The sequence below is a fragment of the Cannabis sativa genome, chromosome 8 (assembly GCF_029168945.1).
Source record: "Cannabis sativa cultivar Pink pepper isolate KNU-18-1 chromosome 8, ASM2916894v1, whole genome shotgun sequence".
NCBI lineage: Eukaryota > Viridiplantae > Streptophyta > Magnoliopsida > Rosales > Cannabaceae > Cannabis > Cannabis sativa.
The window spans coordinates 16315675-16328918 of record NC_083608.1 but is presented as its reverse complement, the minus strand read 5'-3'; the positions used below and the strand labels follow the sequence as shown (position 1 = coordinate 16328918).

General features: G+C 32.1%; 1 protein-coding gene across 1 annotated transcript; it reads right to left on the bottom strand.

Annotated features, from left to right (window-relative positions):
* Window positions 1-5136, bottom strand: LOC115700574 (uncharacterized). The gene is made up of 12 exons (XM_030628155.2): window positions 4658-5136; window positions 3265-3329; window positions 3053-3125; window positions 2835-2853; window positions 1963-2082; window positions 1508-1577; window positions 1375-1418; window positions 1253-1294; window positions 1019-1078; window positions 797-864; window positions 482-539; window positions 1-347 (listed from the first exon to the last, which is right to left on the bottom strand). Exons 1-12 carry the CDS (start codon window positions 4960-4962, stop codon window positions 255-257), a joined length of 1017 nt encoding a protein of 338 aa, XP_030484015.2. The 5' UTR covers window positions 4963-5136; the 3' UTR covers window positions 1-254.
* Window positions 5137-13244: the final 8108 nt, after the last annotated feature.

The window sequence follows — 13244 nt, the reverse complement described above, 5'->3', positions numbered from 1 at the left end:
TCATTCAATATCATAAGTATTAGATGCTCTAATATGTGTCAAACTTACAGCATATGACTTTGAGATTTTGATACACATAGAGTAGCAGAATAAAGCACTCCAACTCCTTGAGAACCAACCATCTTTTGAATGCATCTAATACATATGTTTATTGTAGCTTGGCCCAAGAATAATCTCAATATTAATCACTAAGAGAGGGAGATTATATACAAACCTATTAAAAAAAGGAGGGGCCAAATTTCTGAGGGCACCGATCATTGGTTAGCATATGTTGCTTTTAAATATTCTACAATTTCTGCACTTTCAAACATTTCCACTCCAGTGTTTGGATCTTGTAAGTAAGGAACCTGTCAGCCATTATAGTATAATCCATATTATGTTATTCCAACAATTGATCACCTCTAACACAAGATTAAAAGCCTACCTAAAAATGATTAACACGACATTATTGCAAATTATTATAGGAATTATTGGTCAATACCTGAAAATGTCCAACTTTTTCGTAGAGTATCTGCCGCTTGGCGCTGCCACGAGCACAACTGGAAAGAACATAGAAATATATGCTTAAGTGAAGAATTGTACAGCACTTTGCACTCAAGAAGTAGGGGAGTGTAGTGAGTTGCGATTTTCAATGTAAAATACTACTAACAGAGTATCATTGAGTTCATAGTCAAGAAAGACGTACATTCATGGAAGGAAATACACCTAATTGCACATATACATATATCTCATACATGTTGCACAAAAACAACTGTTCACTACATAAAAATAGATTCCTAGTATATACTATATTTACCTCCGTTGTATGTGAGGGAGCTCTAACTCTACAAGCACTTCACGTACGTATTTGCAAAAGGGAGATCCCTGAAAGAGAAGAAGCAGATTTCAAGCTACAGAAAGCAATATTGAAATTATAAATAAAAAATCAATCAAGGCCAACAAAACCAAGAAAAATATGCTGTTTTAATACCACAGGTCTTGTTTTTATGACTATCAAACATCATTGGTAAACACTCACCTCATAAGCCCATATTTCAAGTGGTTTGGGTGGTAGTTTTGCAGGAGAATAAATAGAACCCTGAGCATAACAAAAGAGATGGTTCAGGTAAGAATGCGCCACAAAATTATTGTAATATCCAACTCTTGGTTACTCAACATTTATAGCTGATACAAATAAAGCTCCTACTAGGATAGAGTCACTCATAAAGAATGTGAATCATTTGCAGACTCAATTGGATAAAGACAATCTAACCTTCCCTGACCGACCAACCAAAGCAAGGCCTGCAGTTATAGTCTGCAAGGAAAAAAAGAAGATAAAATGCAAACAAAACAATACAAACTAAACGGGAACTATCTAGTGACCAGAAGACTAACCGTTAACAAACCAAGTGACAATGTTATTGGAACACTTCCATCACCTGCACATAAAGACAATAATATATTATGAAATTAAAGGAAAATTAAAATAAAGGAAATAATGATTGAAGCAGGTCAAGAAACTACACACCATATTTCTCAGCCAAGTACTTAATTATGTCATCTGATTCGTACATTGAAACTCCAGTGTTTGGATCCACCTGTAGCGAACATGAACTTCTTAGTTCAAATCCCACTCAAGCCATGTTTTCCATCAAAGTATGGTGTTACAAGGTACTCAAATGAAGAAAAAATAGAAAGACAGTGAGAACTTGCAATGCAAATAAATAATTCTTTTGAAGAAAAAGGGACGTATTGTAGGAGATCAAGTACAAATTAAAAAGTAGGATAAGTATGAAGATTGTGATCATATATGTTAGTTCATAGTTCAGTGTCAGTGTGGATTTATTTAGTTAGACAAAGCAACTTCTGTAATTCAGAATGTTTTTCAAGTTGCAGTCCAACAACATATATACCCAACTTGAATTTACAAGCAGTAACTTCCCAATTGAGGGAATTACAACTTGGGACAACATATATACTAACCATGTAGGGGAACTGCTGCTTTCCTCCCATCTGAAGAGCCTTGGGACGAAAGTTGGGTCCATTTCTTGGGCAAGGATAGAACAAAACATCAATGTCCAACACTGCAACCATTTCCCTAACCTGCATTAAAGATCTCAGTTCACACTGACAAAAAGGCGTAATGTGGCAAGCATAAATAATTAATTGGAAAAATTAAACATATAGAATATTATAAGTCCAATTTCTCACTACACATTAAACAGGGTAAAATGTTAAGTCTCTCTCTTTGTTGAGTCTCTCACTAACTTGCTCTAGATAGGATGCATTCTCTCAAATGGGATGCTTTCGATCAGCTCCTCAATACTCTTATGTAGTGCATATGGCAGTACGCACATAGACAGCAAAGTGATTAACCGCAATTGTCAGGTAATGACTTATGCAATTTGTGTAACATCTTGCTAAATTACTTAATCGTATATAGTTTTTGAGTTAGTCAAATACTTATTCCTCAAATAATTAGTCAACCAAGCAAATCAAATCTTCAGCAGCTAAGCATACAGTAGACCACACAATCGTTATTTGAAATTAAAATTCAATATCAAGGACAGCTTAAATGCCAGAATTAATCTGATACTCTCTGGCATACCAACCACCAGAGGAGATATTAACAATGTGAAATCTAATAAAAGAGTGATGCTGCAGGGGAAATTATAATTTACAAAGGGACGATTTCCAATGGTTACAGCATGGTGTGTCATAAGTTTAAAAGGATGTTACAACCTTTGATAACTAACAAAGACATTTGCAAATTAATAATGAACATCGTCAAAAATAAATAACAATGATAATGATGATTTCCTATGAATTAAAGTCCTTTCCCGAAGTTAATTTACCTTTCGACAAAACGGACAGCTGCAAATCCATTGCAATCCATATTTTGGGGGAGAACAGTATAAACAGTCAGTCTTAATATTGCAAAATTTGAGAAAAAATCAAGAGATAAATAAAATGAAGTAAAAGAAAGAAGCACCATACGAGGTTATTCAAGTGCATCATCCTACTCATTAAAAAGATAAAAATTAATAATAAAATTAGAAAGGAGAATAAATACCTCTCAAACTCATATATTTCAATTGGCTTTTCAGGACGAGGACCTAACTTCGAAGTTTCTTTGACTTTGTAATCTAATACAAACCATTTTACAAATTGTAAAACAAAAAAATTAAATTAAAACTAGCTGCAAGTTTCAGATCCTTCTGATGTCAATTTACAATACCATCAGTCTATTCGCATATATAAAGATTAACGACAAATAACAGCTACCGGAAACATCTAGAGCATACTGGCCCGGTGGAAACTCATCCTTGGGAACTAAGGATACAGAATATCTGCAATTATTAAGCACATATTAACATATTGTAAGTACATCAAAGAAAAAAGAAACAAGATATTTGTTTATTGCCTCAACTGCAAAAAGAAAAAAGAAACAAGACATCTATTTATTGCCTCAAAGTTTACTTAATCAGCATAAAGAAAGTTTTAAGATTAAGTAAAACTTTGATTTTGTGTAGGACCATATCATGCTACTCATCATTTAGTCATATGTGATTTGTAGTTACCATTCATCCAAATTTTATATATACGATAATAGCACATCTAGCAGCTGGGTCAAGTTGGAGTGTCAAAAATTGAGGTGATCAGCTATCGTTGTTGTTTGATCATTTATCGAATTTTAACTAAAAAGAAAATAGTTTGATTGCAAATAAATGTTCAGGAGAAGGAGATTTATTTCACAGTTGTTATACTACTTTGGTCAACAAACTTTCTACTTGAATAGGTTACAGGTACATAATTAGATATTTATAGATTCATGAGCCAAAGTTGTAAAGAAAATCATAATTTATTATGAAAAATATTGTTTTAGCATAAACAGATAAAAACAGATATTAATACCACTTTGGCATTGAATTATAGTTTTCAAGCCACATTAGGCCCTAACCTGACCATTATACCTTTTAGTAAGATATATTTTTAATTTTTAGTGGAAGAGCTACCATTCCAACAATATCAAAGTTTACTACAAATACCATCTAAGATTCAAAATTTACACCCAAAGTGTACATTCATTAGGATTAGCCACAAAATATTACAATATAATGATTCTAAATTCCATAATTTTTCGCAAAGAACAAATATAAACACTGATAAAATGACAATTCTGATACCCCACTAATGAGAATTAAAAGACAACACCATGTTATAACTTACATAAGAAACGACAGTATCAGCAAACGATAAGATGGATCAAAACTTGTTAGAAATGATTAGTTGAGAACATCTAAATTTCTTAGATGGAGAATAATATTACTTAGCCCACGAACTGTGTCACTTATACTGCTTTGGATTCCAAATTTTTAACAAATGTAGTTAGTAGATTAGACTGAATTGGACAATTGTTGCCATAATAGTTCATGTGTGATAAACTTAGTAAAGCTGCAACACATTAAAAACTACATTATTATCCTAACAACAACGACATCAACTTCAAAACGACAATATTCCAAAGAAAATTCCACCTCGAATTTGAATTTGAATTCGAATTAGTAGTAAATTCATTTCCGTACTTTGGAAATTTGAAATCCAAGCAATCAAAGATGTCTCAGATAGATTTTGAAACTATAAGAAGGAAAGGTAAAAAAAAGAAAAAATTGCATACCCAGAAGCGAAAACGCCTGTGCCGAAACGAAAGAAGAGAGCGAGAGAAGCCCCGAGAATGTCCAAAGCCTTATCTGGTCGGACTCCGAACCTCTTAGGCTCCGGCGCCTTGAAATTTGGCGGAGGAGCGAATGTTAAAGACCCCTGCTGCTTCTCTTCTCCCTCTTTGCTCTTCACCGAAGCCGAAGCATCGGGGCTCTGCGACGATGCTCTGATTGCGAATCGTACGGTTTTAGGTATAATCGTACGACGCGAAAAGGGGGAGAAAATGGGAGGTGGTGCGAAGTTCAGGGCTCCTCCGGCCATGGCTGTAAATGGAATTTTTGGCAATGTTTAATGTGGTTTCGAGCGAGTGTTCTCTGTATTTTTGGTAGCCATGCAATGAGACAGGTACACCACATGTACCCTAGTCTCCTCTCCACCAGAATTTTCTCCAAAAAGGCTTGGTTAATTGGTTTGGTATTGGATTGTAATGTATAGTATTATATTAGAATTATATTGTATTAATATTATTTAATATAATACTATATTTTATAAAATTATAAATTCTTTACAACTCAAATCTTAGATTTGGAATATGCCCTGGACTTAGACCTGAATTTGGACCCTAGATTCGAACTCAGACCCCGAACACTAGACTCGAACCCCACATCTGAACCTTGGATCTCAGATCTTGGACCCCGAACCCTAGGTCTGGATGTGAACTCAAACCCTATACCCGGACCCTGAATCCCAAATCTTGGACCCAAATCCGGACTCGAACATGGACTTAGACTTGGTTGCGAACGCGAACCCGAACATGATTACACACATCTAAAAAACAAGGTTTGCGCACATGCCTTCTTATTTAGCATTTAGAGAATTTTTTTAATCTAATTTTTATATAGTGATGTACGTTGTAGTTGTTTAACATATCTTGTAAAATTTTGAAAAATCTAAAAATAATTAAATACGTCAAAATATTGGTTCAAACTGTGTATTGTATGCATGCATGTGAATTATTGTTAATAATTTTGAGTTCATAAAAAAAATAGGCTTTTTGTCGAAACAAATAAAAGGTGTACTACAAATTTTCCAATAAAAAAAAGTTTGAATTTTCTTAAAACCAATGTGAAAAATAAAATAAAATGACAAAAATATTGGATTAAAATCCTATGTGGGCACATATGTATAATGTATATGCTATTATAAAGTGCGATACAAAATTAAGTGACTAATTATGTTATAGGTATCAAAAGGGTATTAAATTGTCATGGAAATAATGTGTAGATACCATAAGTTAATTTATAATTTGTTGAGGGGCCAAATTATAAATACCCAAAACTCATTCTAAGATGAGTCTATAAATAGGTAGTGGTCCCCAAGAAACACAGGGTTTCTGTATTCTCTCCTTTCCCATAAGAGAAAATACCTAAGAAAATAGTGTATTCTTGGAAGATCAAAACCTTCTCTGCAATCTCCAACAATGGCTTCAAGTTAGTGCTTCCGCTCATATGATTTAGGGTTTTTTATATTAAAGTACTTTTAGGAATATGTTCAGATATGTGATTTATATATTTCTTAAGTGTTTTATAAATCCTAACAAAAAAATTATTATAGTAACTTCAAAATATTTTAAAAATAAGGTAAAATTTTGAAAATCTATAAGATCAATTGTAATTGGGCTTATTTCACAAATACATAAAAAAATAACAAAAAAATTTATAAAAATACAGTTTTACAAAATTTTAAACATTTTTACGATTTTATTTATAGAAAATACGGTTTTTTTATGTTGTACTCTTGTTAATTTGTTGTTGATTTTTTATTATATGAATGTTATTTTTTGTTATTATTTTCATGTTACTTTTATGTAGTTTTCTAATTGTTTTTGTGTTGTTTTTATAGAAAATCGTAAAAATGTAAAAAAAATAAAATAAATAAACATAAAAATATAATTTTTTACAAAAAAAAAAAAAGAAAATAAAATAAAATTGTGTAATGTAATTATCCCAATTTATAATTTGTTCTAAAAAATAAAATTGTAATTTGTAATATAAAGAAAGTCGAAATATTAGTTTTATGAAATAATACAATAATAATAATTGATTATGATTGGGTGAGGCGTGTAAGTGGATAGTTTGGGAGAAGTTGCGATTGGTGGAAGGGATGTTGAGTTTAGATGATTGGTTTGGAAATGTACTTTACACACGTGAATGTGTGAGTAACGTTGCATTGCTTGCATGTACTTGATTGTCTTCAATATTGAAAACAAAAATAATATGATCCCATCAATGCATAATGCAATTTTTGTTGGTAAATACCATTTTGGGTTATGAGTTTTGCACAAGTTATCGATTAAATTTTTTATTTTATTAAATGACAAAATGGATTCTGTATTTTTCAAAATTGTAAAAATAGAACCTTAAGCTCGATTTTTAACAATTTTATTTTTTTAATATAATTAACTTTAAGACAATTTCTAACATGAACAGATACATAAAATGTAATCAGATTTGTCATAATATCTCTAGATCAGATTATTATTAAGTTTTATTTTGACAAAAAATCAGTTCAGATTCTTATCTATACAATTTCAAAAAATTACAGGGTTCATATTGTCATTTAACAAAACAGAAAGTCAAATTTGTAATTTTTACAAAACACAAAGTCCAAAATGGTATTTACATATTTTTTTCATAAAAATATTTTGGGAACCAAATTTTTTAAAGCTTTTGTTAATGACGGGGCTGCATTTTTATTTAATGACGACCTAAAATAAAAATTAGTGAATATTAAAAACTAGTATTATTAGGGTTCTCTATGTGGTTTGTTAGAGTTTTTCAATCCTAAATCTTTAATTACTGGAAGCTGTCATTTTTCTCGGATTAGACCTTGTTATAGTGCAATTTTTCCCTTAAAATATGAGTTATAGTCTCGTAAGAAATTGACACATGGACCCGGTTTTCTATGGAAAAGGATGACGTGTCAATCATATAGCTCTTGTAGAGCTAGCCTCGCATGATTCAAACTTGTGGGAGGATGTGACCGAGACAAGGTCTAGTCGCATATTATGGAATTAACTTTTTTGTTTTTATGAGTTTAAGTGTAAATATTATTTAACTTAATCCAATTTTGTGTTTATTTTTCAATTTAGTGCACAAATTAGTAAAATTGAAAGAAGATGGCAAATCCAATAAAATTGGCTCAAGCCCAACTTTTTCTCTCTTCAATAAGCATAATTGGCAACCATTCCCTATCTCTATCATCTTTCAAGACCCCAGGTCCTCATTTCAATTTCACATTAGGCTTCAAACTTTATGATTCATAGTAGGCCCAACTAGGACCAAGTTCAACAACCTAAAGCTAATAAGCTTCAGCAAATAGTGTTTCATATGTGCACCACTCCAAGCTCCCCAGTGGCCGTGTTACTGTTTTCTGAGCTTTTTCAGCCACTTTGCCAATTAAATCATTTAGCCCGAACTTTTTGACATGGCATGAAGTCGATACGAGTTTGAAAGACATAAGCATAATTAGACATGAGAAAATATAGACTTGAGTACGACACAATATGATATTACAAATTAGTACAATACGATATGATACATATGTGTTTAACCACAACAAAATACGAAAAAAAAAATAAACTAGTCTAAAAGGTATAACACGCGACAAATTTGAAAAGTACAGCACGACGCAATAAAAAATCATATAATTTAATAGTAAGAATAATAATAGAACTTAAATATAACATTAAATATTATAATTCTATAATTAAAATTATTAAAAATTATAAAACTAAACTATATATTAATTTTATTTATATATTGTGATATAAAAATTTAAATATTTATAAATAAATATTTAAATTCTAATAATTTTAATAACTATATATAAAATATGAGTTATTTCTCTCGTTGCTAATTGTTTCCATCACATTCTGAAAGATTTTGTATTAGAGGTGGATAATCAATTAGCATTGATTTCATAAAATTTATCCTACCTTTATTGAATTAAATTATACCATGAAAACTTTTAAATTAATTTATTTGTTAGTGATGGATCCATTCTCGTATATCCCTTTTATACATATTCTTATAATAATTAGGTAATAGTAATACAATATCCACTTCTTTATAAATCACACATACAATTTTCTACTACTTTGAATTTAAAACTCGAGATAAAATAACAAGAATCATAGAAAGTGGGAAAGTAGGAAATTTGGCTAAGCTTCACAACCATACAAACTCTACATCAAAATGAATGGAGGAAAGGAAAAATTAAAGTGAGAAGCCTACGTGGATGCCATCATTCATTCGTGGCATCCACATCAGCAAAATGATCAACCCAAAAAAGTGTGGTATAGTATATTCACAACAAACTTACAGCCATTTCATTATCAAAAAAGAAAAAACTCAACAATCATAGTATTTTTTTTAGTTTAGAACACCAAGACTTACCACAATTGAGTTATCGTTGTCTAAAATTTTTATTCCAAGCATTTTTTTGTAAGTTGTTTGAAGCTTTTTCTACAATGGTGTACGCGATACAAAAGCCTTGAAACTCATACAAGAATATTTAGTGGTTTTCATTAGTATTTTTTGAAGAGTAAGAGAGAATTAAAAATTGTGATCAAGAATTTTAACTCTCATAATGCTTATTTATACAGTAGGAATCGTCGATTAAATAATTAATTGTGTTTAAGTTCAGAATCAATTATTTACTTTGTAAGTAATTTATGATTTTATTTTCACTGTACCAAGTGACATGTTTTCATGTAACTCAAGGTGAAATCCTGAAACATTTTATTGTTAGTTAATTTTTTAAAATTGTCTAATTCGAAGAAATCACCCAAATCAAACCAAATATACTGACGAAAAATGCAACCTGAATAACCTAAACGAAAAATCAAACCTCCCAATCAATATATTAGGTGGATTGAAAATATATCAACCCGCCCAATACAAATAGATTTATATATTGTAAGAACCAATAATTTTTGTAGTGACAAATTAGGTCCAGTTGCATTTGGAGTTCGTGGTGTTACGTCTGGAGTTTATACTGTTAGTGATAGTCCACATTAGTAAGATATTTTGGGTATTTAATTGCCCAGCTGTCTACTTCGAGTTTATTTATTTAGCTGGGTATAAATACCTTTTATTGTTACTATTTTGACTAACCTTTATGATCGGAGATTAGGGCTTCGTTTTTTTCTTTCATGTTTCGTCTATGTGTTTCACTGTAAGTACTAGCAAGAAACTCTATTGTTGTGGGTTGAAGTTTCAGAGCAAGTCCTGAAGTCAAGTAGTGAGAGTTGAAGGGATTTCAGCTAAGACTTGGCATTGCAGATTTGATGGTGTTCAAATCTAGAGCTTCGTTGAAGAGATTTCAACAAACAAGAAGCAAAGGAATCTTGCATTCATAACCAAGGGATTTGGTTATTTAGGGTAAAAGTTCACTACTTTAAAGATTGGTTTGTTTTTCTATTGTAATTTAGATTGGTTACTGTACAAATATTTTTTGATATAGTGAAGGTTATTACCCTGGTTCGGGGAGCTCAAGCACTAGTCGGCTCGGGTGATCAGTTTCCAGTACAGATGAAGCTTGTAATTTTGTGTGTTGATTGTTATATTTTAGATCTTAACTTTCATGTTTAAATTAAGATAAAATCAACCTTAATAGAAAAAGATAGGTTATTGAAAACTTGGGGTATACAATTGGTATCAGAGCGGGCTTTTTATATTAGAAATATTAATCCTTAGGGTTCTTACAAGCTGTGTTGTACTAAAATTTATTGTTTTTGCAATTCTTAATTTTTCTGCATTTTGTTTCCTTTTTGTAACAGCCAGTTGGAACTAACCCTCTCTCCAAACACGTCTCTAGGAGTATACTACTTTTAATCTTTGTTTTGTTTTTCCTTATTCGTGCATGAATCGAGATGTTCAGAGAAGGAGGGTCCACATCTCGACCCCCAATGCTGGAAGGTGACAATTACCTATACTGAAAAACCAAAATGGGGGCATTCTTGAAGGAAGTGAATGAAAGAGTTTGGATGGCCATTGAAGATGGTTGGACATGCCCAATGGTGATTAAAAATGGTGTCACCAAACCAAAACCTATGAGCTTGTGGACTCTAAATGAGATGAATAGGGCCAATTTTAATTCAAAGGCCATGCATGCTCTGTTCAATGCAGTGCTCACAAATCAATTGAAGGTCATTGCGAATAATGAGATGGCCAAAAGGCTTGGGAAAAAATGCGAATAAAAAATAAAGGAACGGATGCAGTAAATAAATCTTGTCTTTATGCTTTGGCAAAAGCATTTGAGAATTTATCAATGGAGGAAGAAGAAATGGTGGCTGAGTTCCATGCTAAATTGTGTGACATATCAAATGAGTCTTATTCTTTAGGAGAGACTTATTCAAATGCAATGTTGGTTCGTAAAGTTCTTGGAGTTCTGCCTAGGAGATTTATGTCTAAAGTAACCTCCATTGAAGAAATGAAAAACACCGAGGAACTAGATCTTGATGAACTGATTGGATCCTTGTAGAATTATGAAATTTCATTAATAATGTGGAAGAAAGAAAAAAAGCAGAAGGGTGTGAACAAAGAAAAAGGGGACAACAATCTTGCATTCATTCACAAGGAATAAAAGAAGTTTGTCCCATATGTGTTTGCTGGTTTCTCAGATGAAACTATAGATCTCCTAACCAAGAACTATGCAAAATTATTGAAAAAGAAGTAGAAGAAGATTTTTTCTAGGGGTAAAGAAAATGTTCCCAATAGAAATCTTGCGGGGAACTTCAAGCATGGTCAGCAACTCAATGACAATAAGAGCATGAGCATATAATGTAGAGAATATGATGGCTTTGGACACATTCAGGCTGAGTGTGCCAACACTCTCAAAAAGAAGAATGCCTTTGTTGCCACCTGGAGCGATAGTGACGAAGAAAAAGATTATGTTGCAAGCAAAAGTTTTGATGAGGATAAACAAGTAGTGGCTTTCATGGCTCAAAGTCATCATTCTGTTGAATATGGGGATGATGGGGTTTCCACTTCTTCTAAAGCTAACAAGCAATCATCACTTCCCTCGACATCTGAGTCCTCAAACCCCACTAGAAAATTCCATATTCCATCTGGACCTACAAAGGTGAAGTTCGATGGAAGAAGAATTGCCCTAGAGAATATATCTCAAATGGAGAGATTCATCCCAGTGTGTCACTTCTGTAACAGGATGGGTCATATTCGACCCAGATGTTATAAGTGTTGGGTTTTATGCCCTAAATAAAACTTCATTTCAATGTAATCCAGTTTATTCAACATCAATAAAGAAACAGAAGTATTTTTCATTCATTTGTGTATGTTTTGGTTCATGTTATCAATTGCTTGTCTATTTGATTTATAAATTCATCTGAAACCCTTTTCACATACTTGATCCTGTTTATTGTGTTGTCAACATATTGGAAAGTAAACATGACTATGTGAATAAAGTTTCCTAGATTTATCAGACACAGGGTTTTACTGATATGATAATCTACAACAGAGTTTACTTGCATTTGGAGAAATGCTATGTTCTTTCCAGAGCATTGGTTAAAGTAAAGCTCAGGTTGGATGCATGGAGTATGCATCGGAAGGGACCGATATTGAACTTTGACTTAGATTTATTAAACTTACCGTAATATCTATTCAAGTCAATATCGCCTAGTTGATCCTAGATCAAATGATCTTAATCCTGTTATGATTAGGCTCGATCTCGAGAGGCTGGTCGTGTTCTTTGATTTGTTAGTTAAGCCTACTTTTGGGTCAGGGTGATACGTACATTTTGGAACACGGTAGTGCAATTGAGTGGGAGCGCTAACATAAAGATGGAATCTATAGCTTTTATCTGGCGAATAGTAAGTAAAGGATGATCTCCTTCGAGCTTGACCAAACGAAAATAAATGGTGGAGATCTCATTTCACATAAGCTGAAATATCATTTATACGGGGTTAAGTGTTTTAAGGATTAAATACATTGTAGGGTGTAACGGTAATCTAATCCCTTTACAGTGTAGATCATTCATATAGAGGATCATTGATCAAATTAGGATTATAACAATGGATAACTAATGATGTGTCTATATGGTGGAACATATAGAGCATTCTATATACTGAGAGTGCAATTCTAAGTTCTATGCGTGGATTCAACGAAGAATTAATAAGTCAGTGAATTTAGGTTATAAATTCTTGATCTGCTTATTGGAAGCTCGGTTATATAGACCCATGGTCCCCCCACTAGTTGAGATAATATTTCTTGTAAGACTCATATAATTGGTTTTGATTAATCAATTATAATTCTCAAATTAGACTATGTCTATTTGTGAATTTTTCACTAAGTAAGGGCGAAATTGTAAAGAAAGAGTTTTAGGGGCATATTTGTTAATTATGATACTTTGTATGGTTCAATTAATAAATATGATAAATGACAATATTATTTAATAATTATTTACAGTTATTAAATAGTTAGAATTGGCATTTAAATGGTTGAATTAGAAAATTGGCGTTTTTGAGAAAATTAGATGCAGAAGAGATAAAACTGCAAAATTGTAAAAAGTGAGGCCCAAATCCA

Coding starts and splice junctions, on each gene's coding strand:
- LOC115700574 (XM_030628155.2), bottom strand. CDS start 4,962: ATGGCCGGAGGAGCCCTGAACTTCGCACCACCTCCCATTTTCTCCCCC. Junction 1,578..1,962: donor AGCAGCAGTTCCCCTACATG/GTTAGTATATAT, acceptor TGTTCGCTACAG/GTGGATCCAAACACTGGAGT. Junction 540..796: donor CTCCCTCACATACAACGGAG/GTAAATATAGTA, acceptor TGTTCTTTCCAG/TTGTGCTCGTGGCAGCGCCA.